The sequence below is a fragment of the Acomys minous genome, assembly GCF_964271855.1.
Source record: "Acomys minous genome assembly, chromosome: 14".
Lineage (NCBI taxonomy): Eukaryota > Metazoa > Chordata > Mammalia > Rodentia > Muridae > Acomys > Acomys minous.
In genome coordinates, this window is record NC_140496.1 from 72,214,766 (window position 1) to 72,241,687 (window position 26,922).

Here is a 26,922-nt window from a genome sequence, read left to right on the forward strand (position 1 = left end):
TATCTATAAAACAGAAATAATAATTCTTACCATCCTCATTCATTTAAACATCGATCCATCCATCCTTTTATCCAGTCAACATATAGCTGAGTGCCTACTATATAACAGGATTCAGGCGTGTAGCCATGGAAATGAAGGTACCATCTCTGCTCCCACAGTGCTTAGAGCCTACCGGACACTGAAGTCCACAGCACTGAGAGATGCTACAACAAAGACCAAAGTGTGATATAGAACAGCGCAGAGGGGGAAGCATCACGCCCCACCTCAGACTTGGGGGTCAGGTAAGGACAGGGTGATGACTAGCAGTTCAGTGAAAAGTGTCATTAAAAATATAACATAGCAAATATTCAAGACAGTTACCACAAGCAATTTCAACTTAATAAAACACTTCCACCCCACCCACACCCTCGTCACATGTCCCCCGTGTCTTAGGCACTTGAAAACTTCTCTGTCAGGAAGCAAATTGGTTTCTACAGTAAAGGGGGTCACCAAGAGTGAAACTCCGTGCTTTTTGCACTGGACAGTGGAGACAGGACTAACCCAACAGGCCAACATAATGAAAATAAAATCTATCTCTTAGCATTCTGTCACAACGACAAGGATTCCTTAACATTTATTCCTGTTTTCCATGTTAAAGCATTTAATGACAGAACAAGGAAATCATTTTTACATTTTTCTGGGGGCTGAGCTGCAGCAAGAAGTGAGAGAGCAATTGCAGCTTTCAAAAGAGATGCTAATTGTAGCTTTTAAAATATTAGACTCCCTCTAAACACCCATCACCCCCCATCCCCCAAGAGTTTCTGGGTCTTTCTTAAAGGTACAGGGAGGATATATTACCGTGCAGACTTCATTGTCTTACCTAAGAGGTTTTAAGTGGGTTGTGTGTGGGGTGGGGTGGGGTGTGCGTGCTGTAATGTGCATGTGGAGGTCAGGCGACAACTTTGGGTTGTCCTTCCGCTTTCCTTTGGGTCAGGGTCTCTTTGTCGTGGGTCACTGGGATGTGTGGGCCAGGCTAGCTAACCTTCAAGCTTCTGGAAATTCTCCTGTCACTGCCTCCCGTCTCACCCAAGGATCCCTGGGATTGCAGACATGCAGCGCAGCATCCAGCTTTTTCAATGGTTTCTATGGTTCTAGAGATCTGAACCCAGGTCCTCACGTTTTATTTCCCTTAAAACACTTGTGTCGAGTACGTCAGTCCGGCTTGTTCTCGGGTCCGGCACTGACTTATCTTCAAGCAGCAGAGGCCGGTCTCACAGAGCAACTTCACGCACCATGAAGGAGGGTGGCTGCCAAGCGCCTGCTTATTCCCACAGGAAGTGGAGACCTCCGTGCTCCTACCAGCCAGTCAGCAGAGGCAGAACTCAAGTCTCCGCATCACATAAGGTCACAGAAGGCTTCAGAGACAAAGATACAGGGAGGTCTGCACTGGGGGTCTGCTCGCTTGTTCCTTCCTCTCAGGGGGACAGGGAGGAAAAAGTAGCCATATTGGCAATTCTAGTCACAAAGACCTTTCTTTACAATGCAAAAAATGCAAAACAAAAGAAGGAGGGGTAGTGACAACTCAATGCCCACATTTTATAATTAATATTAATATATAACCATCCTATTCTAGACAAAAAGGGGGATGTGGAGGAGGAAGGAGGGAGAGGAGGAAGGGTGGAAAGAAGCAATAAAGTGAAGAATAAGGTCAGAGTTCACTTATGTTAACATCATGGGGTGCAGATGAGGTCAAAGTTCACTTATGTAAACATCACGGGGTACAGAAGGAATCTGTACTGTGCAAAGAATCCCCCCACACCTGGGGGTTCCGATTACCAGAGGAGAGTGGGTATCCCACTTCTCCCTCCTGAACGGGGATCCCAGAAAGGGAAGATCTTCTTGACAAAGTCCTGATGCTTCTGGCATCAAACATTAAATGTGGAAGGCACAAGCCTTTAGCAGTGTAATCCGTGAGCTGTTTGTATAATTATTTATATAACACTTTTCCTGGAATTATAAAGACCCACAGTTAGTTCTAAAAAAGATGCTGATCCACAAAACACTGTGCGTAAATACTGGCTGAACTCAGTTCATTCTGTGAAGTACCAAATGCAACAACACAATTGTGAAAATTTAAATACACTCTCCTTCCATATCTAGCACACACCCCTGAAATCCCTACCTACCTCCGCCCCACCCCCACCCAGACCCATGGATTTTCCTATCTATCATACATATCTCCTCAGTGTATATAGAGGGATCAGAGTCAGGTCAAAGAACGGATAGATGGCTAATTGGAACCCTGATCCCGAACAGAATCTAAGTAACAATGAGACGCCCTCTTCTGGCCTCCAAGGGCACTACACGCACACGGTGCACAGCTATATCACACAGGCAAACCGCCTATACATACAAAATGAAAAGGTTAAAAATTTTAAATAATGGTTAAATTTTTCATGGAAATAATATCAGACATGGAAAATTATATATGCTAAGTTTTCTTAGGGAAAGGATTGTATTATGGAGTGTAGGAAAAAAAACACTTTTTGAAAAGAAGCTTGTAGTAGAGATGAGTCCAAGAAGCCTGTACATGAAAATGCACATATGCATGCATACACACACACATGCATGCACACACACATGCATGCACACACACATACACACACACACATACACACACATGCATGCACACACATACATGCGCACACACACACATGCGCGCACACACATACACACACACATGCATGCACACACACACGCACACACATGTGCACACCACCCTACACATCACTGCATACTCATTTAGGGAATGTCCTCATATAGACTGAAGGGTCCCAACATGGACTATCCATGGAGGCTGTGTCTTACTGTGTAGGCCACAAGCAACAAAGTCAGCCGCACTCCTCTTCCTCTCCTCATCACCCCTGTGGAAAGCAGTCTTGTCCTGATGATTGGCTGAGCAACTGGTTAAAAAGCAGTGGAATGGAAGACTTCAGACAGAGCCTTCCCAGGGAGCCAGGCTTGCTCCTACCAACGCGCCCACCATCATGCCTCCTTGACATGTTGTATGCAGTGCTCCTCTTTGCCCTTTTCCCTCCCAAATGACTGTGCCTCTTGACATGATCAAACTATTAAATTTGTAGTGGAGACTTGACCAATAGATTTTCACTCCAACCGGGCTAGTAAAAAGGGGGCCTGGTGACTAAATAAAGATGTCTTGGCAAAAGTTGTTGGTGGCCATTTTTTACCACGTCCCCTGGATGGGGAGGCCTGGTGGCACTCAGAGGAAGGATAGCAGACTACCAAGAAGAGACTTGATACCCTATGAGCATATACAGGGGGTGGAGGTCCCCCTCAGTCACAGACATAGGGGAGGGGAGTAGAGGGAAAGCAGGAGGGAGGGAGGAATGGGAGGATACGAGGGATGGGCTAACAATTGAGATGTAATATGAAAAAATTAATAAAAATATTTTTTAAGTTGTTGGCGGTTCTCATTTGCCTCTGGATAAGAAGTGGCTAATTTTAAATGTCTCCTTAGAGACTCTACTTGCTCATAGCCCGGAAGCCCAGGCACCTATTCATCTCTCTCTGCCCTTCTCTCACTAACCCCTTCATTTGCCACTTCAGCTGCCAGCTCCCAACAAGAGGCCCTGATGCTCAGCTGTGGGTGGACTACGTTCCCACATTTCTTTACCCCAAATCCTGACCATGATGTGAGGAGTGGAAGAAGCCATCATGCAGCACCCCCAAGCAAAGCAAGTGCTATGGATCGAGCGCCTTGCCTCATACTACATAGTGAGAATGCTTTGAAAACTTCACAGAAACGCAACCAAAGCCTACAGTGTCTGTGATCAAGGCAACAAAAGCTGTCTCCCTTTTAAGGAAAAAAAAAAACCGCACTTCAGCAGGAGGGAGGAGGAGAAAAAGAAGGAAGGAGGAAAACCCAGTTGAAACTCGGCATTTACTTGAAGAGGAGCCAGCAGAATGTAGCCACATGGGCAGCTTCACAGCACAGAGGGAAGGTATCAGTCAGAAGGTTTCCTTGACACTACTAAATTTCTTTGGTGGCAGCCTCGGCTGGGAAGGCAAGGCACAAAAGTTGCATTCAGGGTTCTGAGGACCGAGAGGTGGTGTCTGTGAACTTACAGGTATAGACCGGCTCAGGAATCTTGCTGAGGAGGAAGAGAGCCCCCCTGGGAAGGAAGGTCTATGGGCGGTGGTGTGCTCCTCCAGCTTGGTGCTCAGGGGGCCCGGGGAGCTGTTGAGGTTGCCCCCAGGACCGCTACTGCTGCTGTTGTTGCTTCTGGTGTACTGGTTGTTGTTGAGTTCGGGGTAATTTCTGCCAGGTGGCTGGGAGCTGCCATTCAAGAAGCTGGTGAATGGACTGGCTATGAACGCTGCCTTGGTGGGTGAGGCCGTCTTTTTGTTCTCAGGGTCTTCTGTCACAGCGTTCAAGTTCCCTAGAGAACTAGCTAGCCGGGAGTTTATGGAGAAGCTGGGGGGGGGGGACACAGGTGGGGAGGGAAAAAACAGTCAACAATGTATACTCACATAGGTAAACACAGCATCACAGAAATGCAACGAAGATGCTTCTCTGATCTCCACAGATGGCTAAAAGGCTTCGTCACTCTTGGTGACATCATCGACCACGGCCTTATATAAACATGTCCTGTTCCTTGATCAAGAGCAGTTAACCAAGACCCAAGAAACTGACTTAAACAGTGACTGGCCTTAAGAACAGAACATTTGATCATTGTATCTGCTAGAGGCAAAGAGTACAACTCTAAGGAGGGCCTGTGGGTTGACTTAAACCCAAGATTTGATCCTAGACATATGATGACATCTGAGTTGGTCCCCACGGTCTGTACACACTGGGTGAAGAGCAGAATTTGCACATCACCGGGATGCCTGACGATTTCTGCAGCGCCTGAAGCAATGTCACTTGGAGACTGTGATAGCCACATCCTCCACAGCCTTACATCCACTGTCCAGGGAGGTAGGACAAGATGCCCCAGAAAAAATAGTAGGTTCTTTGGGGTTTTTTCTACTTCTTCCCAGCGCCCTGCTTTCATAGACCTGCAGCCAGCTTCCTTGCCTGCAGCAGGCCCTTCTTACCTCAGCTAGTGGCCAGGAAGAAGTAGAGAATTACCTTCTCATATTTGTGCCTGAAGCCAAAGAACCTCTGTTTATCCTTTTGGCTGTCGCTGAAGGGGACAAACACACTTTGGGGGTCTTCGCAGCAGACACGGATGGTTGTGGGGAAGAACTTAATCTTTGAGGAGGGAGAAAAAAGGACAGAGTATCACACTACAGCGGTGTTTACCTAAAATATTCAGCAATGAACTCTGACAAGGTAAATTCAGAAAGCGCGATGCCCTAGAAGCCGTGAAAAATGGTAAGAAAGTCCTATTCAGACCCACTCCCCGTCCTTTCGAGCTCGCAACTGCGCTATGCGAGGCTGCCATTATTTCTTGCCCTCTCACATCATTCCTCAACAGTTCATATCGCAAATCCTCTCTGATGAAATCTAAAACATCTCACACTTTACTATTCAAACCATTTAGACTTTCTTCCATCTCCACAAAGCCTGACTAAAAACTCTTGGCTTCTAAAAAGCTCTAAAATCTGGCACCTGCTTCTCTGAGTGGGTCCTCCTGGCCACAAGACTAAACCCACCTAGTCAAGGGCACCATGACCTCAAGCCTTGCTGCGCATTTTGGTTGGTTCCCACCTGTCTGTACACACCAGGTGAGGGACAATACCATGTGTCATATGTCTGTGCAACTGTATCCGTTGTTTTTGTCCCATTAAACAAACAGGAAAGTTGACTAGATGTGCTGGTCTGGCTCTGGGTTCCCTGGCTAGACTACACTCACCCCTCTGTGCAGTTTGAATTCCCCCATTTCTCCTGTAGGGTAACCTCTTCCTTCCTTGCCTCTCCTTCCCGTGGATTTCCACTTCCCCCCAACTCACACTTATCGCCTGCACCTTAACGGTCATTTTGGTTGTTACTTCCCAGGACAAGGCTCTACTGAATTCCCCAGCAGGACCAGCAGCCCATTTCAATGGGCACACTCCCAGCAAATCATAGCTCTTTTACTGCTCCTCATCATCTCTTTTTTTTTTTTTTTTGCCTATTTCTATAACTCACTATATAAACTCCTTGAGAGCAGAGACTTGTCTCTCATTTCAGCTCCAAAGGGCTTCTTAGCAGGTGCTCCATCCACAGGTTCCCAGTGGACACAAATGGAAAATGGGCTCCACTGAGGAGAGCCAGGACTCAGTCACGGCTTTCATACCAAGAATCTTCTGTCCTAGATAAATCCTGTGACGAAACCGGCCTGCGCTTTCTCTCTGCTTCAGAAAGCCTTGTTTACTTCACACTTTCCCTCATCACCCACCCTCCTTAGCAAACCTTATGCCATCTTTTCCACTGAAATGGAAGTAGTAAAGGTAAGCTGGGCACAAGCCTTTAATCCTAGCACTCTTCCAGAGGCAGAGGCAGATGGATTGCTGTAGGTTTGAAGCCAGCCTCCTTCCTGGTCTACAAAGTGAGTCCAGGACATCCAAGGCTACACAGAGAAACTGCGTCTCAAAAAACAAAAACAAACAAACAAAAAACAAGACCAAAAAACAAAACAAAAAGTGGTAAGATTATACAAAGAAAGTAACTTGGGCTTTTGGAGAAACCTGGGCCAACGAGAGCTATGCATTAAACAACATTATGGTTAGAGTAAAGTCCTCAAGGAGAGAATGGCAGCTTCTTCATCCTGTTTTATCAACAATACTAGATCGTCACTTGTAGCGTTCTCTCCAGGTGCCACAGTGAATCAGGTAATCCCAGTGTCCCCTGGTAGCAGTCCAGGAGGACCAGAGAACTCTTTTCAAGGGTGAAGCACTAATCTTTCCTCTTCTTATGAATGACAAGAGAGGAAGGAAAAAAAAACTACACAGGGATGAACAAAGAGAGCTAACAAATGGTAGGAAGTCAGAATCAATCTCTGGGGTGAAAAGAAAGTTGCACTTTGGAGTTTACTAGAGAGACCAGAAGGTACTGGGAGCTCAAACATCTCAGAAGTCATGAGCACCAGCACACAGCCTGAGGGCAGGGCAGAAAATGCCCTTTCAACATCGTCAGTGGTAAGCATTTAAAAATGTAGTTATTTCAGAGCTGGGAACAGGGCTCAGGGATTAAGAAGAACACTTGCTGCTCCTGCGGAGGACCCAGGTTTGGGTCTCAGCACCTCCATGGCAGCTCATAGTTGTAACTCCAGGTTCAGGGGATCCAATGCTCTTCTTCTGACCTCAGCAGGCACCAGGCACACACATATGGTGCACATACATACAGGCAGGCAAAACACTCTCACACATAAAATAAAAATAAATAAACCATGTTAAAATAACATTTAAGCCAGACATGGTTTTAATCCCGGCACTTGGGAGGCTGAGGCAAGCTGATCTCTGAGAGTTCCAGGCCAGCCTGTTCTGCATAGTAAGTTCCAGGAGATCAAGAGCTAAGTAGAGCGACCCTGGCACCAAATAAAATAAAATAAAAAATAGAAAGAAAAGAAAGAAGGAAGATAAAAAGAAACTTATTTTAACAACAGGAAGAAAAAGGATTTTAAAAGCTATAAGCTAAGCTAAGGATACTGCTCAATTATAGAGGCTGTGCAAGGCCCTGAGTTTTATTCCAACTACCAACATAAATAAATGAATAGAAAAAGCTGTGTAGTTATGTTTATTTTCATGGAGTTTGGAAAATATGTCTAAAAGGTCATATATATTTACAGCAGCTAGAAATGTTATTGTGGACAGTACCTGAAAGTCTGGGATATTGCCCTTTGCTGTCCTTTTATATCCTCTGACCTGCAAAAATGGAAAACAAGAGCTTAGGTATCACCAGGTCTCCACAGTTAAACAAAGACCACTATATGGCATTTGAGTCAGAGACATAAAGATATTAAACGATCAAGGGAAAAACCACGCCGGTTGGATATCAGCACTCGTCCACTTTACAGAATGAATCCTAACCCCAGGAGGCAGTGTTTGTCGTTTCACCGTGAATGTCCCTTATAGCCTCTTGCTTCTGTACAAAAAGGCGGCACTGTATCTGTTCAGTAGTGAAGTGTTTCCTGATGGTGCCATGATGCTATTGTGGAAACTGAAGTCTACCCCTGAGAAAATATCAGAGAATTCCAAAAAGAAAAAAAGAAAAAAAAAGAAAACTCACATCTAAACATGGCTTCTGAGACGTGTATAGGAAGTACAGACCTTATGCGTATGTATGGTCCTTGTGTATTCGCTACATTATACTTTCTTCCAATCCAGTGTTTCTCAACCTTCCTAGTGCTGCCACCCTTTAATACAGTTCCTCATGGTGTGATGACCCCCAACCATAAAACTGTTTTTGTCGCCACTCCATAACTATAATTGTACCTACACTATGAATTATAATGTAAATATCTAATATGCATGCAGGATATCTAATATGAGACCCTTTTGAAGGGACCCAACCCCAGGGACCCCAGGGGCCCCCAACCCCCCAATGACCCCAGTTGCTTGACTAGACCAACTCCATGACAGGCTTCAGGTTTTTCACTCTGCCTTAACTAGGCCAAGTTTCCAATCATTCCTGGAAAAACCTCAAGTTACGGACAGCTCATGGGCAGCTGATGGGCAGCTAATCAGCTTATAGAACAAAATGACTAGATACCATGTTTTTATTACTTCATGGCCCTGGGAAAGAACACAGCTGGCCCCATCCAATCAAATTAAAGGCCAACTCCTGAGAAAGAGCCAAAACTTCAGTGATTCATAAGTCCACAATAACCAAACAACAGCCAGTCCTGAATCCCCTCATACACTTTGACACCTCCTGTCGTCACAGATCCCTCCAACTGTTTACAAATTGAGCCTTCGTGATCATTTTGAGGTCGCCCTCTAGAGAGAGGCTATCCTAGGATGCTGGAATTAGAACACTGCTTGGTTTTCCATTCTGCTTTGGAGTCTTTCTTCAGCAGATCATCCAAACCCTAACACTTTGAAAGAGTCATTCTACCCCCAGGTTGAGAAGCACTGTCCCACTCTAACCCTTCCTCTCCTATAAGGTTTCTTCTGTTTCTCAACCCAATCTGAGCCATCACAAGGTTTCAATTGCTCTGTGGCCAGACTTCAACTCCCAGCACTCATCTTGTTGAGTAAATTTCCAACTTCAAGTGCAAGATGGCTTATAATTTCTCAGACGCGTGGAGGAATGACTTATTCCATTCTCAAAAAATCAGAGGTGACGTCAGGTGGTGAGAGACACCAAAATTTGGCACAACCTTCTTGTCTTCACACTCTGGCTTCAATATAAAACCCTGCCTGGCACACCTGTGAGGACCTGCCACAGCACCAGAAACCTGCTGGTGAAACTTCAAATAGGATTTAGAACAGAGAACCAGAAATAAAAGCTCAGTAGCTCGAGGCAGAACTCCAGAGACAGAGATATAACAACTGTTTTTTATAAGCGTTTAAAAATTATAGTTACACACAGCAGTGGCAAAAACACATATTTGCTGGGCATGGGGGCAAAAGAGCCCGGCATCAGAAAACACAGGTAAACTCAGCATTTGCAGAATGATGTTCTGAAGTGAAGACGAGACATTTTACCAACCAATGGAAGTGCTTTATGAACTGAAAGGCTTAAAGGGGGGTTACCTAAATGTACAGGTGGGCGAGGAACGGGGCTGCCTTTGGCTTTTTAAGGCACGTAGTTTGTCTCCCTGCGTTACGTTGTTTTTCATTTCCACATCTTCATCTTCTAAATTAGTCTGAAAAAACAGATGTGCCCCACAGCAAGGTCATTACAAAGAGTTTAACTTTATATCTATTTCTTAATAGAGCATAGATCATGTACAGTTATAGATAACACCACGGGAATGATCTTACTATAGGTTAAGCCATTTAAACGTGTTATATTTCAGCAGTAAGTACATAGTATAGACCACTCAGCATTGAAATATATGGGTCAAATTACAAATCAAAGCAGCGTGGGGCTGGATTTGGGAGTATCTGGAACGTGTCTATGGCAATGGATGAAACCAAAGAGACCTTCCTGTAGACACATTAGACTTTGGAAAACAGCCTGGCACAACCCTGATCTATAAAAACGCACCACAAATGTTTCCAGGAGCCACCGCTGCAAATTCCATAACCTGTTTATAAGCGTGCATGATAAACTGACTGAAGACATCTACGTGGTCACACTCTGCATTAGTTAACCACCACCTCGCCGCCCCCAGCAAGCACACAAGCCCTCACAGTAGTTAAAGAGCCAACAGCACTCCATGCGGAAAACACACTTTCTTCTAAAGTTCCATAGTTTGAAGAACAGAATTGACCAGCTAGTGAGCTCCTAAGACAACTCAAGAGGAAGGGCTTCTCAGGGTAACTCAGAACTGGAGAATTAGCTCGCCATCTCACACAGCCAGGAAGTAGAAGAAGAACGGACTTCGTTTTAAATTTTTTTGAAAACAATTTTTGGTATGTAGAAATACACAGTGAAACTGGCAGTATAGTCTGCTTTGAGGTTTACGGGGAAAGTGAAATAGTTTTTTTCCCCCCTAGCATTCTATTTTTACATTTCAAGCTGTAGTTACATAATAAATAAACTAATTTTAAAAGATATACAATTAATAAAATTAACAGGATGTTTAAAATAATAATAAATACGGGTTATTTTTATCTTCACTAAGTCGCAACTTTTAAAAAGCCATTTCATTGTTGTTGTTGTTCTTTGGTTTTGCCTTTTGGCTTTTTGAGACAGAGTCTCACTAGCTCAGGCTAGCCTCAGGTTCACGATGCTCCTGCCCCAGCCTCCTGTGCTGAGATTACAGGCCTGAGCCTCCAGGACCAGCAAGGTTAAAGGTTTTTGGGGGTTTTGTTGTTGTTGTTGTGGTGGTGGTGGTGGTGGTGGTGGAGGAGGAGGAGGAGGAGGTGGGGGTGGGGGTGGGGGTGGAGGTGGGGGGTGGTTTTTGCCTATGACAGATTTCCAGAACATAAAATAATATGATAATATACTGTCACATGCCTAGCTATCTACATTTAATATACTGTTTTTACTTTCTTCCTTGAGTTTACTAAAGTCTCACTCTTAATGAAGAAAGCAATGCGTAGATAGTCTCGGCTCACACTCCCTGGAGGAGAAAACAGTGTCTTTTCTTGGAAGGGGGAGGAGGACAAATAGAGTCGCAGTCAGCAAATCGAGAAGGGTGGAACCATCTTCGCTCTTTGACACTGGACATTGAGTTCCAGGATTTGAAATTCGCCCTGCTGGGTTTCGGTCATGCTTTGATGCCGTATTTTTCTCGCTATATTCCAATTCCTTTCTTTTGGAATAGTGATGTATATTTTCTGCCATTGTGTGTTGGAAGTATATAGTTTGCTTTTTGATCTTACAAGGGCTTACAGTTAAGAGACATTCTTGAGTCTCAGAAGAGACTTTGGCCTTTTAAATATTGTGGGGACTGTGAAAGAGTACTGGGGACTTTTGAGGCTGCACTAAATGCATTTTGTATTATGATACAGCTGCAAGCCTATGGGATCCAGGGAGCAGAATGTGGTGGTTTGAATGAGAATGCCTCCATACGCTCATATATTTGAGTACTTGGTCCTCAGTGAGGGCAACTGTTTTGGAAAGATTAGGAGGTCTGGCCTTGTTTCAAAAGCCAACATTTCCTAGTTTCTCTGTCTGTCTGTCTGTCTGTCTGTCTGTCTGTCTGTCTGTCTGTCTGTCTGTCTCTCTCTCTCTCTCTCTCTCTCTCTCTCTCTCTCCTCTCTGTCTCTCTCCTCTCTCTGTCTCTCTCTCCCCCCTCTCTCTTTCTCTTCACCTCGAGGTTGTTGTCTTAAGTATATAAGCTCTCAGCTACTGCCTTATGCCATGCTCCTCACCCAAATGATCATGGACTCACTTTCTCAAACTATAAACCAAACTCTTCTTTCTATATAAGCTGCCTTGGTCATGGTGTTTTATCACAGCAACAGAAAAGTAACCAAGACAGATAAATATATAATTGATATGGATGATAGATAGATAGATAGATAGATAGATAGATAGATAGATAGATGATAGAAAGACGACAGAGAATATATATATATTCTCATCTTAAGAAATACAATATAAATAAAGCAGAAATGAATGCAAATAGAAGTCAAAGGATTGGAAGACAAATATGAGAAGTGAATTGTTAGCAAATCTAAACAACTCGGGTAGGAAAAGTGGCTGGGTCACCTTTTGGAAAGATGCTAAAGTTCTTTTCAGTATTCAGATGTTGAGCCTGTACAATATAAAAATTGGGGGAAGCCAACAACAACAAAACATCTTGGCACAGTCCTCCAGAATTTTTACTGTGCTATGCACATTCCCCTCTCCCTGTCATCCGGACATTCTTCTTCCTTACAAAAACAGGTTGTATTACACATGTGGCTTCATAAGTTATTTCCTCATTAAGAATACATATTTGTTGTGGTGTTTCAGGACAAATGAAAAAGAACCTCGCATTGTCATTTTATAGCCCCATAAACTTCTGTTGTCTAGACATGCCAAATTGCTTATTTAACAAACACTTCAGGTCAGGCTGTTCTCTTCCTTTCAGCACTGTACACAGCTTTAACACACATCATTTTAGATGCAAATTGTTGTATAACACTGTCCTAGTACTATGAGAGAAAAATTCATGAATTGCCCTGCAAAATATACACCCTCTTAAACTTCACCTCGCAAAGCTTGAGAGTACAGCTTTAATAGTTGATAGGTATAAACACCATGTTATTATGTTAATGTACATGTCATTTCTAGGGATGTAGATTGCCTTCTGTTTAGGAACCATGGGGTTTTCATATCTCTTATTTGTATACATTGCATTAAGAGTTCTATATATTTTTAGAAACGCATTTGAATATGCTGCACATTTTCTTCTAGCTGCTCCATGGTTAGAGAGTGAATTAGGGAAGGAGAGGACCAAAAGCAAGGTGAACAGTTAGGTGGCTTCTGTGATAGTCTGATGAGAGATGACGGTTTAGAGTAGGATGCAGCAAACTGGTTAGAAGTCAGGATGTGAGGAAGGAGAAGGCAAGGGAAGAAAGATCTAGATATGCCGAATAGGTCTAAAGAAACTTTGCAAATGAGAAACCATGTTATTGTTTACTTATGCTCAAATTAGCACAATTTTTATTCGTTTGTGTTTGGTTTGGGGTTTTGAGGCGGGGTTTCGTGCAGTCCAGAATGGCTTGAAATCACTATCTAGACAAAGCTAGCCTCAAACTCCTAATCCTCCTGCTTACACTCCCAAGTGCTGATCTCATAGGCACGTGCTACAACGGTCCCCTGTGCTCTCACATCCTTAACAAAAAGTTACACAACGTTATTCAAAACACATTTGTATTAAATTATACAATCTTCAGGACAAAACTATATGGAAGCAGATCTTTGCCTCCTGGGATGCAGAATTAAGCACATAGACACGACTACAACTGAGTCCTGTACTTATTAGGAAACCAAGTCTGTAGGGTAGCCCAGGTCACAGAAGACTGGGGGTAGGAAGGAACTAATTAGAGAATTCAACTCCAGACACGGAGAGGCATAAACCGGTCTAGTGAGTTGGTAAGCAGGAGATGGTTTGAAGATTGTGCTCATGAGGTCCCATTAACGGTTCCGTATCAGTTACTTTCATGTTGGCGTGATGAAAGTACACAACAGAACCAATCTAAAAGAGGAAAGGCTCACGGGGCTCATAGTTTCAGGGAAACTTCAATCTACTGCAACGGAAAAGGTGTGGCATGGTGGTGGAATCAAATGACAAAGTGACAAATGTGGAGAAGCCAACCTCAAGGCTCTTTCTGACAATACACAGCACATTCTCTCTCACCCTGAGCTGACCATGAGCTGTTGGAGATCAACGAAGTCTGAGCCGGAGGGAGACCTTCCCACCTTGGCCCCCTAAAGACAATGAATTTTATTTTATTCCATCACCTCTATGAAGACAAGACAAAATATAGCAATAAAAACATAGTGTCCATAACTTTTAATTAGCTAAAGTAACTACTGACCAACACATTAATAAAACAGTAACAGAATAGGATACAGGGGAAGTTGTTGAATGTGCCATTATGAAAAGAATTTAGATAAAATATAGCACTTTAGGGAATAAGATTCTAGAAGAAAATTAGGCATAGGAGTTTGAAGCAGAAATGAATGCAAATAGAAGTCAAAGGATTGGAAGACAAATATGAGAAGTGAATTGTTAGCAACTCTAAACAACTTGGGTAGGACAAGTGGCGGGGTCACCTTTTGGAAAAATGCCAAAGTTCTTTTCAGTATTCAGATCTTGAGCCTGTAAGATATCTTCACCATAAGCTACTGAGATCAGAAGGAAGATTAGATTTCAGAGGCGTAGCTCAGTAGGGGAGCCCGGGCACTGATGTAGGATATGCAAGGCTCTGTGGTCCATCTCAGCATCACCAAAGGGAAAGAAGGAAAGGCAAGACGGAGAAAGGAGGAGATGGGAGGAAAGAGGAAGAAACAAAAGAAGGGAGGCAACTTAGTTTGGTTTTTTGAGCTCACTACATTGGCCCAGACCTTTGACAACTGGACCACTTCCCCATCACCAACTCCCTGGTCCACCCTTCCAATCTTCTGTGACTCCAGGTGGCGTTCAGATGGGACCAGACATACCATCTCCATCCTGAGACTGGAAGCAAGGTACCAAAAAGTAAGGCCTCAGAGACATGCTTTACTTTATGGAATTCTCTAAGATGTACCCAGCTTCTGAGCACTTGGTGGGCTCAATAAAGCACAACAGCTCAAAGACACAATTCCCAAAGGTGCAGCACTACTTTCTTATGTACTCAGTCATCAATTCTCATGAAGTTGGCTGAGCATTAGCAGCATCTGTATCTGTATCTAATTAACATCTCTAAGTCAGAAACACCTACTATTTAGTAGGTTGTTGCTGGAACGCAGCCCTAAAGTGCCTTAAATGAAAGACTGAACTTACTGCGACTCTGGGAGAATTTTCAGAGGCAAAGGTCTTGTTCTAAGCCACCATGTGTGATTTATTGGAATCACACTGGGGACTCACAGAGATGCGCAATCTGTGGACCAAGTGTGCCTACATTCAAAGGACAACTTACTGTAAGCTGTGTGTGAACCTGGGCAGGTGCCCACCTTTCTCTGCTTCCATTATGTCTTTCTCAAAGGCTCCTCATTCTAGTGGCTGTGCCATGTGGCATGGTAAGGGATAACCCATGTCAGGTGCTTAAAATGATTCGGGGGGGGGGGAGGGGGGCACACAGTGGGCACTACCTAGGTGGCTGTCACCACTAAAGTCCTGGTTTAGCTCAAATATTTATACTTTAAATAAAGCTTTTAGCATTCCTTCTTCTGGCCACTTTCTTCTAGAACTCCAACTCACAATGGCTTCTTTATGCCCCTGAACGCCATACAGAATCCTTACTTTTGGTATTGCTTTGTGTTTCAGTGTGGAATGTCATCACACCATTTGGACCAGCATCCATTTCATATGTCTGTTCTCATTTATTCTTGGATCTGAGATGCTAGGCTTTCTTTGTTCATTCAAGCAGCAGTTACTAAGACTGTACAGCCCAAGAATCAAAAATGTGATGGGGGCAGGTTAAAAAAAAAAACAACAACAAAAAAAAACCTCAGCGTGGAAGAAAAGCTCACAGCTCAGCAGGAGCAAGGAGGGGGTAAAAACCAGCTGCCCACATGGGTGGTGAGTGCAGTTCACAGCACCAAAGGCCAGGGTTCCACAAAGGCACAGCTTTGGCTGGCTCTGAAAGAGTCCTTACAATTCTGAGTGTGCTGAGAAATTCACCAAAAAAAATCCCAGCCTTGGTAGTTACTGGTTTCTTTTATTCGGGTGCTCTAACTCAGTCATCCCAGTACTTCTTAGTGACCATTCACAAGAAAACTACTGTTTAGATGGTGTGCCGGGGTCCACTGAAGACTGGAAGAGAGGGTCGAGGAGTTGGGGGGGAGGGATGGTGGGGCGGGGGGGGGGGGGGGGGAGAGGAGGTGGTCCAGCTGTAGAAGGTCCAGGCCAATGCACAGAGCTCAAAGGAACCCAAACTCAGTTACTGCCTTCAATTCAAATGGAACTGGGAGTCTCTGCTTCCAGGCCTATAGCCTTTTTTTACTTTACACATAAAGAACTATCCATGGGCCTCCCCTCTACAGACCAGTGCAGAACTTGAAACACACTAAAATCCTTAGAGCATTATTATCTTTCTACTTGAAATTCACGAAACAATAAATACATCACTAGCTCTATTTAATTCCCCCTCTTCGTGCAATGTTCCATTAACACATCTAGAAGAGGCTAGAAGTGTTCCTTGTATAAGGCATCAGCTATGTGTGAAGTGGTCCAAGCCACTATGTAAGACCAGACCATCTGCTATGGGATGAGTGTAAAACACATGCTTTCTGTGCCTGAGCACTTGGTCACCAGCTGGCAGTGCTGTTTTGGGAGGATGTGGAACTTTCAGGAGGTGGGGTCTGGCTAGCAGAAGTCGGTTGCTGGGAGGGATGGGGGAAGGCAGAATTTGAGCTTTCAAGCCTTGCCAATCTTCCAGGCCTTGTTTCTCTGATTCCTGCTGGCTACGGCTTGAAGAAACAGCTACTACCTACTCTCACTGCCATGGAAGAAGCTGATGCCTTCCTTAAAATGACAGACTCTGCCCCCTCAAACCGTAAGCCAAAATAAGCCCTCCCTCCCTAATGTGTTTCGTGCCAGATACTTGGTCACATCAATGAATTAAGTAGATAATATCCCATTGTATTCTAGCACCTGAAGGATTTTTGTTTTGTCATCATTATTATTATTATTATTATTATTATTATTATTATTATTATTATTTTCTTACTGTAACTGTAAGAACAATAGCACTTATGAATGGCTGAAATGAAAACGACTATTAATGGGTCCTACCAAAATCTACATATTTGTGTTTCCTCAAATTTTATAGGTTGAAATCCTAAGCCACGGTGATGGTGTTCAGAGGTGGGGCCTCTTGGGAGTGGCTCGATCATGGCTTAGCCCTCAGGAGTGGAGGAGGTATGGAGCTGGCTCTCCCTTCACTTTATGAGGACATAGAGAATGCATTATCTATGGACCAGAAGATAGGTCCCCAAGAGCTTCTGCCAAGGCCATCATCTTGGACTACCCAGGCTCCAGAACACCTTGAAATAAATTACTATTGTCCATAAGCAACACAGTTTCTGGTATTTTGTTGTCTGAACTTGAAAAAAAAAAACTAAGATGGGGGAGGAACATCTAAATTTATGCTTAAACTTCAAGCTGACATATTTGACATTTCAATCATCCTGTATTCTTTGCTCTCCCCATGGTAAAAGGTAAACTGGTCCTAAGTTGAACAGATAGGATGAGAATTAAACATTCTGCTACATATTAATTTAAAAGAAATTATGATATAGAAAGCACTATGTTAGTGAAAAGCAACTGTGTTCCTCAGGTGGAGAGATGAACAGTTATGTTTGTCTTTTTCAGAAGTCACAACTCAAAGGGAATGCAAATCTACACTTACTGCTTAACTATTTCACCAGACTCTTATTTCTGAGTATGTGTGTGTACGTGTGTGTACATATGCATGTGTGTAAATGTCCAAAGTTCCAAAGTTGACCTCAGGTGCCTTCCTCAATTACTCTCCACATCAGTTCCTGAGGCACGGTCTCTTACTGAACTAAGAGCTTTCTGACTCTGGCTCGTCAGCCTGTCCTGGGGATCCCCTGCAGTTGCTTCCTACAATTCTGAAATTATAGCTGGCTACCACACTTGCCCAGCTCTCCCTTGGTCTGAGGAGCTAAACTCCAGTCCTCATACTTAGAAGGCAACAGCTTTATCCACTGATCTGTCTCCCCACACCTTTCTTTTGCCTCTTTAGGAATATAAAACTATAACCCAAATTCTTAGCTTTACTCCAGCCACAGTACTCAACAGGGTTGAGTAATCAAAGAGCTAAACTAGGGTCAGGCAAGATGGCTTGTGCCCACAGTCTCAACATTCAGGCAGCTAAGGCAGGTGGGTTGCCATGAGTTCCAGGCTAGCCTGGGTTACAGGCTTTTTCTTGGGGGCTCTGGGGGAGGAAGAACAGCCTAAACTAAGCATTGGATGCCCAGTCCTGAAAGTGATTCAACTATTAAATAATTCAAGACCCTTGGGCAAGTCACATTTCTGGAACTCTCATTTCTTATCCGCAGAAGAAAATTAGAACAAATGATATGAGCACAGTTGCTTCTAGCTCCCAAAATGCTCAGGCTCCAAATTCTTCATACATCATTTCTGGCTACTACAGAGGTAGCAGGGGACAATAGGGGAAAAAAAAGCATGAGTTTGGGATCAGGAAGACCCGGTTGCATCATGTTTAAAACTGAAGTCAGCCCACCTCTGGGACATCATTTCCTTACTATCAAATACACATATTATCTAATTCACAGGGTGGTGATGCAGATTAAATGAGCCACTCTAGTATGAAGATTTAAAGTGGTTTGTCTGGTGGAGAGTCTGGGTAAAACAAGTCGTCCTAACTCTGCTTTTCCTCTGCACTCTTTAGAAATCAGAATGAATGGGAGGCTTCAGGGTACCACTTGTGCCAGGCACAGCTTCTGCAACCACAGCATCCAACTTCCTCTTCTCAGCATCTCTGCTTTCAAATGGAAACTTTACTTTCCTGTTGCCTTTCTATAAATATTCCTCCCACCAGAATCACTCTGTTTATAATCGTTCTCCTTAAATTATGACTTTACTTCTTCCTTTAAGAGGACAACTGGTTTCTTTGCTCTGCCTTAGAAACTTAGCCCTCGCAGGAGCTCAGGGAATAAATAAGGTCGCTGGGCAAGTGGTACAGCTTAGTGGGCAAAGATGCTTGCCACAAACCCTGAAGACAAACCTCAACTTTATCCCCAGAACCCACATGGTAAAGGGTGAAAACCAATTCCCAAAACTTGCCCTTTGGCCCCCACCACAAATATGATGCAGCATCAGCATCATGCATGCATGCATGCAGACACACACACACATACAAACACACACGCACGCACACACGCACGCACGCACACACCAAACAAAGAAACAAAGAAAATAAATGTTTAAAAAGAAAAAAGACAATGAGTCCATGTGATATGTTCAATGGGAAAACAAATGAACAAACCAAGAATGCTGTGTTAGGGAGCTTGACCCTAGGAGGCTAGGGAAAACTCACCTCTCCAAACCTTTCCATGTTTTGTAATTTAGATAAGTTTCCACCAATAGACATGTCATCCAAGGTAGAGATAATCTTATTAATACTTGCTTCATTGGAAGGTTTATTTTTCAGTTTGGATCGAAAAATGTCTCCTTGGACCCACAGAGATGCTTGTTTTCTGGGAAAAAAAATGAGAGAAAACAAAAATTTAAAATAAACTATGATCATCTTCTCAATGCTATTTAACAACTTAGACTAGCAACCTATTCAACGATTAGACTAGAAAGGTGATGGAATCGAAGTATATCATCTTGTTTCTAAATAAATTAGATATTTAAAATTAGATGAGATTTTTTAAAAAATATGAACATAGCTCAGAAATCTATCCATAGCAGGTTACTAATGAGCCAGGCTGTATCTGTCTTCTATCATGGTAGAAGTTAATTTTTGGAAGCTAGCCTTTATGTTGTATTTTCTAAGCCTGGGATATATAAGCTGATGATGTTAGCACAGCACTGAGTCACAGCTGCCCTTGTATAGCAGCTGTAAAAATACGGATTTAAAACAACTGTAGTATTTTTCCTCCTTTGTGCAAATGTTTAGAAAAGTGTAGCCTAGCCTCTTGTATTTTTGAATCTCCAAAGCACCCTGCTTTTGGTTTCGTATACCCCCAGCCTTTCTACTTCACACCAGCAACTCTCATAACCCTGAGCTAATGCTTGACTCCTTATGGGCTTCGAACACTAGTAAGAAAACAGCAGAGTCCTTGGCAGAGAAAGAGTAAGTCAGGAGACGGCAGATGAATCCATGCAGGAACATCCGAGAGCTGTTGCTGTGAGGGACAGGCTCTGACAAGTTGAGATACATGAAACACGGAGAAAAGATGGGGAAAACAGAGAAAAGATGGGCTTTAAGAGTAAAAACAGCATATACAGGGGGAGGTAATCCCCCTCAGGAACAGTCATAGGGGAGGGGAAAATGGGAGGGAGGGAAGAATGGGAGGATACAAGGGATGGGATAACCATTGAGATGTAACAAGAATAAATTAATAAAGGAGAAAAAAAACAGGTGGCTGGAGAGATGGCTGAGAAGTTAAGAGCACTCATTGCTCTTCCAGAGGTGGTGAGTTCAATTCCCAGCAACCACATGGTGGCTCACAACCATCTATACTGTGATCTGGTGCTCTCTTCTGGCCTGCAGGTATGTATGCAGACAGAGCACTGTATATATAATAATAGATAAATAAATAAATATTTTTAAAAATATTTTTAAAAAATCAGAATCTGGCAGTGGTGGCACACACCTTTAATCCTAGCACACCCAAGACAGAGGAAGTCGGATCTCTCTGAGCCTGGTCTATCTACAGAGCAAGTTCCAGGACAGTCAGGGCTACACAGAGATACCCTATCTCAAAACAAAAGGAAAAAAAGAATAAAGGACAGTACCTTTGTCTCTCAAGACTCATACAAGATCCAAAGCTAAGGGGCCCAGCCCTACCAGACATCCCCTACCATTGCCAAGGTCAAACACCGGTGTGCACATGCATCTGGCACACATGTGCACATACACACTTCTCTCTTCCTCTCTTCTCTTTTTTTCTCCCATATACTCTCTCCCTTCTCTCTCCCTCTCCCTCTCTCCATCTCTCTTTCTCTCTCTCCCTCCTCCTCTTCCATCCACCCCCCCATAGAAAAAAGGAAGTCTTCCATAAAAACATGGTGTCCTGTTATGAGGCAGCAATTGCACACCTGTCCTTTTAAAAGCCATGTTGGTGATTGGCCAGCTTAAACCATCCAGGTTTATAAAGTACACCAGAATTGTTTAAGGACACATTTCTCAGACCACATTCCTGTCCTTAAGAGAAGTAAGGCTCCTCTTATTTCTTGCTTCTTCTTCTTTTCTCTCCTCTCCTCTCCTCTCCTCTCCTCTCCTCATCTTCTCTCTCTCTCTTTCTCTTCCTCTGTCTCTATGTGTGTCTCTCTCTTTTCTCTCCTCTCTCTGTCTGTCTCTGTCTCTCTGTCTCTGTGTGTCTCTGTCTCTGTCTCTCTCTCCTCTCTCTCTCTCAGGTACCCCTTCCCCCTTTCCTGCTCTCCCATGCTCATTTAATAAACATCTCTATATAAGAGAGGGGGCAGCAAGGCTCTATCTGGAAAGATAAGCAGGATTCACCCAGGCAAGATTACACCCCACCCCACCCCCTAAAACACACACAAGCTGAGAAAATGGCATCCAGAACTCAGAGCTCTTTAGCTCTGCTGAAGCAGAGGATTTGGGAGAGCAACCTTGTTCATGGTGAGTCTCAGGTGCCATGCTAATAGAGTGCAGTGTGATGCCCCAAATATAAAGGTTGCGATAGCACTTTTTAGGGATCAAAGGGGAAACAATATGCAATGGGAACAGTGGCAGAAGGACCTAAAAGAGGCTAAAGTGAAAAGAAATTTCCAATCCAAACATAAGTTATAAGATGAAAGCTTGAATAGTGCTGACAACCCTAGGATGAAAATAGCGAAGCGACAACTTTCACTTGCTTGGTTTCAAAGACTCAAGCTGCCCTCTCTCTGAAAAGGCTTGATCTGAACCTGAATATTAAAAATGACTAAGGTGTCAGAGCCCTGAAGTGAGTGTTGCTACGCAATGATGTACGCAATTGCTTCTTGAGCAAAAGGAAGTGGCATTTCACGCAGATACCGCTCCACAGACCAGGCACACCGTGCTAGCTTTTGTAGTGGCGTCTGTTGCACCTTGAAAGCCTCCTCTCAAACAAAAGAAGTAAAACATCTATTTTAAAGTATTTAACATTGAAAACTCAGTGCTCGTAAAGCTAATATATCTGCTGAAAGCCAATCTTCCAGTATTGTAGCACATTTTCCAAGAGCAAGAAATGACTGGCCCTTCGTTAATAGAAGATGTCCTTGGAAGCAACAGAGAGAGGCTTTGTCTGATTTGAACGCAGCCTTCTTGAGAGATGTAGCCAGGGTTGGGGTCATTGGTTTTGGCCATATCCTGGCCCCAAATTTGAGCTAGGCCAATGTGGGATATAAGAAAATAACTAAATAATTTGGCTTCAATATGAGCTAATGTGTAGTTGGTTTAGATGCTTCTTTGTAAACATCTGCTTTTAATGCCACTCAGGCCAGTTGCACTGTACTATTTGTGGTTTTGAGTGCAGGACACCCAAAAGTCACTGTGCAGGTGCTTCTAATGGGGCACTCACTATTCTCCTTGCTGCCTTAAAGGAAACTAACATTGTATTGCATTAGCCTATCACTTCAGCGCTATCTTTAGTCCTTTCATCCAGGACGCCGTTTACCATGATGAACCAACTTTGACCCCAGAATGCATCAAAAGCCATGATTTGGTCATTTGATATAGAAACTTAACCCATTTTCTTTTAAGCTTGTATCTGTATATGATGTGCTATGGTTTGCATGTGTGCCTGCATGAGTGGGCCCATGCGCCTGTGTGTGCGCGCATGTGTGTATCTCTGTGTGTTCATGTGTGTGTCTGTGCACATGCGCGTGTGTGCACATGCATGCATGGGTGCATGGGTGCGTGTGTGTACGTGTGTGTGTGTGTGTGTGTGTGTGTGTGTGTGATAATATAAATGTATATGTAATAAGATAAAATGCTTAATAAAACAAAAGTTGCATTGGTCATAGTGTTTCTTCACAGCAACAGAACACCGACTAAGCAATGGTAGAATGGAGTAAAATTGAGCTAAAGCCCTTTGGCAACATGAATCTGTGACAGAAACGCAGACTTCCGAGTGCCACCCCACATCTGCTCAATGAGGATGAGTCTTTACAAACACTCTGACGTCAGAGGAGTGCTGGAGAAAAGGCTTGGCACTAACAAAATGCAGAAAAGCCTCTGATGCAGCTTACAGCCAATACCTGTGGCAGTAAAGCGGGATGATGCATTTGGAAATCCATGGATTTAAGACTAAAACAGGTTGGAGTAGGGGGTGCTGGAGAGATGATGGCTCAGCAATTAAGAGCACTGGTTGCACTTGGAAAAGACCCAGGTTCGGTTCCCAGCCCCTACTTCCAGGCCCCTCACAACCACCTGTAACTACAATTCCAAGAGATCTGATACCATCATCCAGTCTCCACAGGTCCGTGTACATGATGCACACACGGAAAAGCAGGAACACACATATACACATAAAATAATTGTTAAAAGCTAACACAGAGTTTTTAAACACAAGACTTTTTACTTTGTGAAGATAATTCAAAATAGACAGAGCTTCCCCCAGGGTCTAGCTTTTCAGCACTGTGTGGGTTCGCTAAGGGAATTTGAGCAGTGTGGGACATGCATAATAAATAGAATCTAACAAACACAGCCCGACTCCACATGTCTATAGGCTGTCTTTGAGAAGCAGGCATTCTGAGTGGGCTAATAATAACAAAAATATCCTACGGGGCATTTAATAGGAAAAAACATTTTGGGTTCACGGCGATATTTATATCTTAAGAATGGTATTTTTAGTTTTCAGTTTAAGAAAAACACTCGATGGGTGTTTTGCAAACAGCTCTATTTACATCCAAGGGAAACATTTAAATAGAAAACTATCAGGGCCGCAACAAAGGAGAAGTTCGGAACGGCTGCCACATTAGTTACTTGATCAGCAGCTTATAGAAGGGTTGATCACTTCTGTGTCACGTGACACCAGTGACATAAGAAGAGCATGTGTCTAAGACACATCTATCCAACACTGGACATGGACTTTCTTATTTTCAAGGAAACTGGGATATGACTAATCAGCTTTTCTACAGACAGATTTAGGACTGATACAGCTTAAAAGGCTCTGATTGACTTTTCAGTTCGGAAAGGACGCAGCCCCTCATGCCTACTCCATCACTTTGACAGATGAAGACACTGTGGAAGATTTCACTCCCATTTCTCTCCTAATGGCCCTGTTAATTATTCACGATTTTGCGTTATCACTGACTTCATACTTTCTGTCCTTCATGGCATCAGTCGGTCTTCAAAGCCTATTTTTTCCCCCTTGAAATGTTCCTGGTACTCGCCTCTAACTCTTCAGCCCATATCTAGCCTCCTAGGAAGCCTGTCTCCCTGACTGAGCAGCCTCCTTTTCAGCCTCTCTGACACTGACCCCCATCCACATGATTCATCTTATGCAGCTTGCAAGCCAGTCTTCCTTGAGTGATACTGACATCACATGACTCCCCCACATCAAATGCTCCAAATTAAAAAGTAAGACAATGGCAAGAAATTCAGAATAACCTTGGCCGTCACTAGAATCTGTGCACATTACTGTCAGTATTTCCTGACTACACACTAGCTTCCGTAGATGATCACAAACATGATGGTTCAAAAGAACACAGAAGTTGGAGTTTGGACATCCAATCATAGCTTCATTGAGCAGAGACCAAAGTATAGGCAGGACTGGTTCCTTCTGGAAACTCTGAGGGCACAATCTGTTTCCTCGTCTTTTATTGGTGTCCAATATGGTTCAATGGCTGCCAAATCCCTTGATTCAACCTGCCCACTCCCTCCACCTTCAAAGCGCATAGGTGTACCCGCTGCAATGTTGTCTTCTCCCCTCAATGACTCCCTAAGTCTTTTCTGAGACCTTGAGATCAGAGCAGGGGCACTGGGTAGCTCAGGATACTCTCACCGGAACCAAGATCCTTAATCTTTTCTGTGGAGTTCCTGTCCCCTTATAACATTACACCAACAGGAACAAGGGATTGTGATGTGCGCTGTCAGGGACATCATGCAGCCTACCCTAGCAGACATCAGATGAAACGGTGGAGCCCTGTTAACTTCCTCAAAATATTAGTGGCATCATTTACAGGAAGATGAAGTGCACATATTTTCCCCTGTTCTTCTCACTAAATAAAAATTTTAAATCCCATGTATTAAGCAAACAAATGAAGACGAACTAGTTAGAAACTGTAAGACTCAAGAAACAACAATAGCAATGAAGTCTTTGGAGTTGCTTTTGCCATACAAATCCCGTATTTGCTTCTAAAGGAGCAATCTACAAATGATGACGGAATCGCTTTGCCACCAACAAGATCTTGCTTCCTATAGTCAAAGGACCAGAAAAGGTGATCCTAGGAAAACTTTTCACAGTGAATGCTCTAGTACAGACAAACACCACAGGGAAAGGGGGAAAAACAAAAGTGGCTCTATTCTAGCCAGTGAAGACTAAGAAGGGATCAATCACAGAAGCATTGAAGGTAGCCATGGAGTGAGCGAGAGAACGAGATCTTACAAGCAAGCCCCACTCCCTTCAGAGGTGCTCATGGTAGAAGTTGGAATTGCATCCCAACAGTCAGTTACTGTCACCCATCCTTTATCAACCTATAGAGTCAGAGGGGACTCACCCATCATAGTATCCCTAAAACCATAGGGAGAGGTTACAACTACACAGTGAGAAGTTGTCTTGTGGGGAGCGGGTGGAAGAGAAAAATTGAAGGAGAAAGAGAGAGACCCGGAAGAAATCTTACTCTTTGCGCCTCTCAATTGTGTGCTGTTGTAATAAAGGAAATGGGTACATTCAGCAAACATTAAGGACCATTCCTTGTAAGATGGCAGTGTTTTAAATTGTGATTGGATAGCAGATAGAGGATGGTGACAGTAAATAGCAGGCAAGTAGGAGAGTAGAGACGACAGATGGACAGATGGATGAATGGACATATAAACAGACAAATGTGATTGGTAGGTAAGTATAATCTCAGAAATTGTAGGGTAAATCCTGAGAAAAATGAATTCCTGAATACCCTGAGCTACACAGTGGAACCCTGTCTCAAACAACAACAACTAACTAACTGCATGCATTAGTAAGAAACTGAAATGCCTTGAGTCCAATTCTCAGCCACACCCTAAGAATTTACTCAGAGAAGAGCAAAGTAAACCAAAATCAAATGGAAGGAAATAACAAATGTGAAATTACAAATCAGTGAGGTTGAAATATGTAGAGCGGGAAAAAAAATTCAATGAAATGTTGAGCCACATACTGAGCTCCAAAAAGAGAGAGAACTAATACGGATGGCATATAATCTCTTCCTGATAATAGAAGAGTAGAAAACAAGATCCAGGGCTCCTTGCAAAGCTGGCGTTACTCTCACACAAAACACAAACATAGCACACACAAAAAAGAAAGTATATCAAACCACTTTTGAATACAGACACAAAAGTCCCTAGTATCAAAATGACACCAAATGGTATTTACAAATATGCATGAAGAATTACATATACCACAACCACATGGGGCTTATTCTAGGAATATAGGACTCATCCCAAGTCCAAAGCACTGTCTATGAAACCTCCCTTGTCAACAGGCTAAAGAAGAAAACTGTGAGCAAGGTTGCTGTTGCACACATGCACCTTTACAGCATCTCCAATGGCAATAGCCAACAACTCTCAATGGTCCAAATGACCTTCAGTAAGACCACAGACATGTCTACATCAAGGTAATGATGCATGCAACGGTGCAATGGAGCCCAGAGAATTGTGTTTGATGGACAGCACCAAGCCCCAAGGTTATATACATCTAGATAAATCTCTGAGAGACCATTAATTTCTTTTCTTTCTTTTTGAGACAGGGTCTTACTGTGTAGCCTAGGCCTCGTACTTGGGCTCTTCATGCCTCAGCCTGTGAGTGAGACTCTATGTATGTGCCACAACATCCAGATCACATAAATCTTGAAA

At 43.4% G+C, this 26,922-nt stretch overlaps 1 protein-coding gene across 3 annotated transcripts in view; it reads right to left on the reverse strand.

Annotated features, from left to right (window-relative positions):
• Positions 1–26,922, reverse strand: part of CDC14A (cell division cycle 14A) — a 160,507-nt gene that overhangs the window by 18,620 nt on the left and 114,965 nt on the right. The window contains exons 12-16 of one of the 3 annotated variants that reach the window (XM_084755763.1): positions 19,258–19,417; positions 9,679–9,791; positions 7,798–7,845; positions 5,129–5,251; positions 4,126–4,474 (exon numbers count right to left, since the gene is read on the reverse strand). In XM_084755763.1, coding sequence (XP_084611889.1) covers positions 4,126–4,474; positions 5,129–5,251; positions 7,798–7,845; positions 9,679–9,791; positions 19,258–19,417 — 793 coding nt within the window. Of the gene's footprint in view, positions 1–3,911; positions 4,475–5,128; positions 5,252–7,797; positions 7,846–9,678; positions 9,792–19,257; positions 19,418–26,922 lie in introns of those variants that run through there. The other 2 variants (XM_084755762.1, XM_084755764.1) reach the window with 2 other exon arrangements.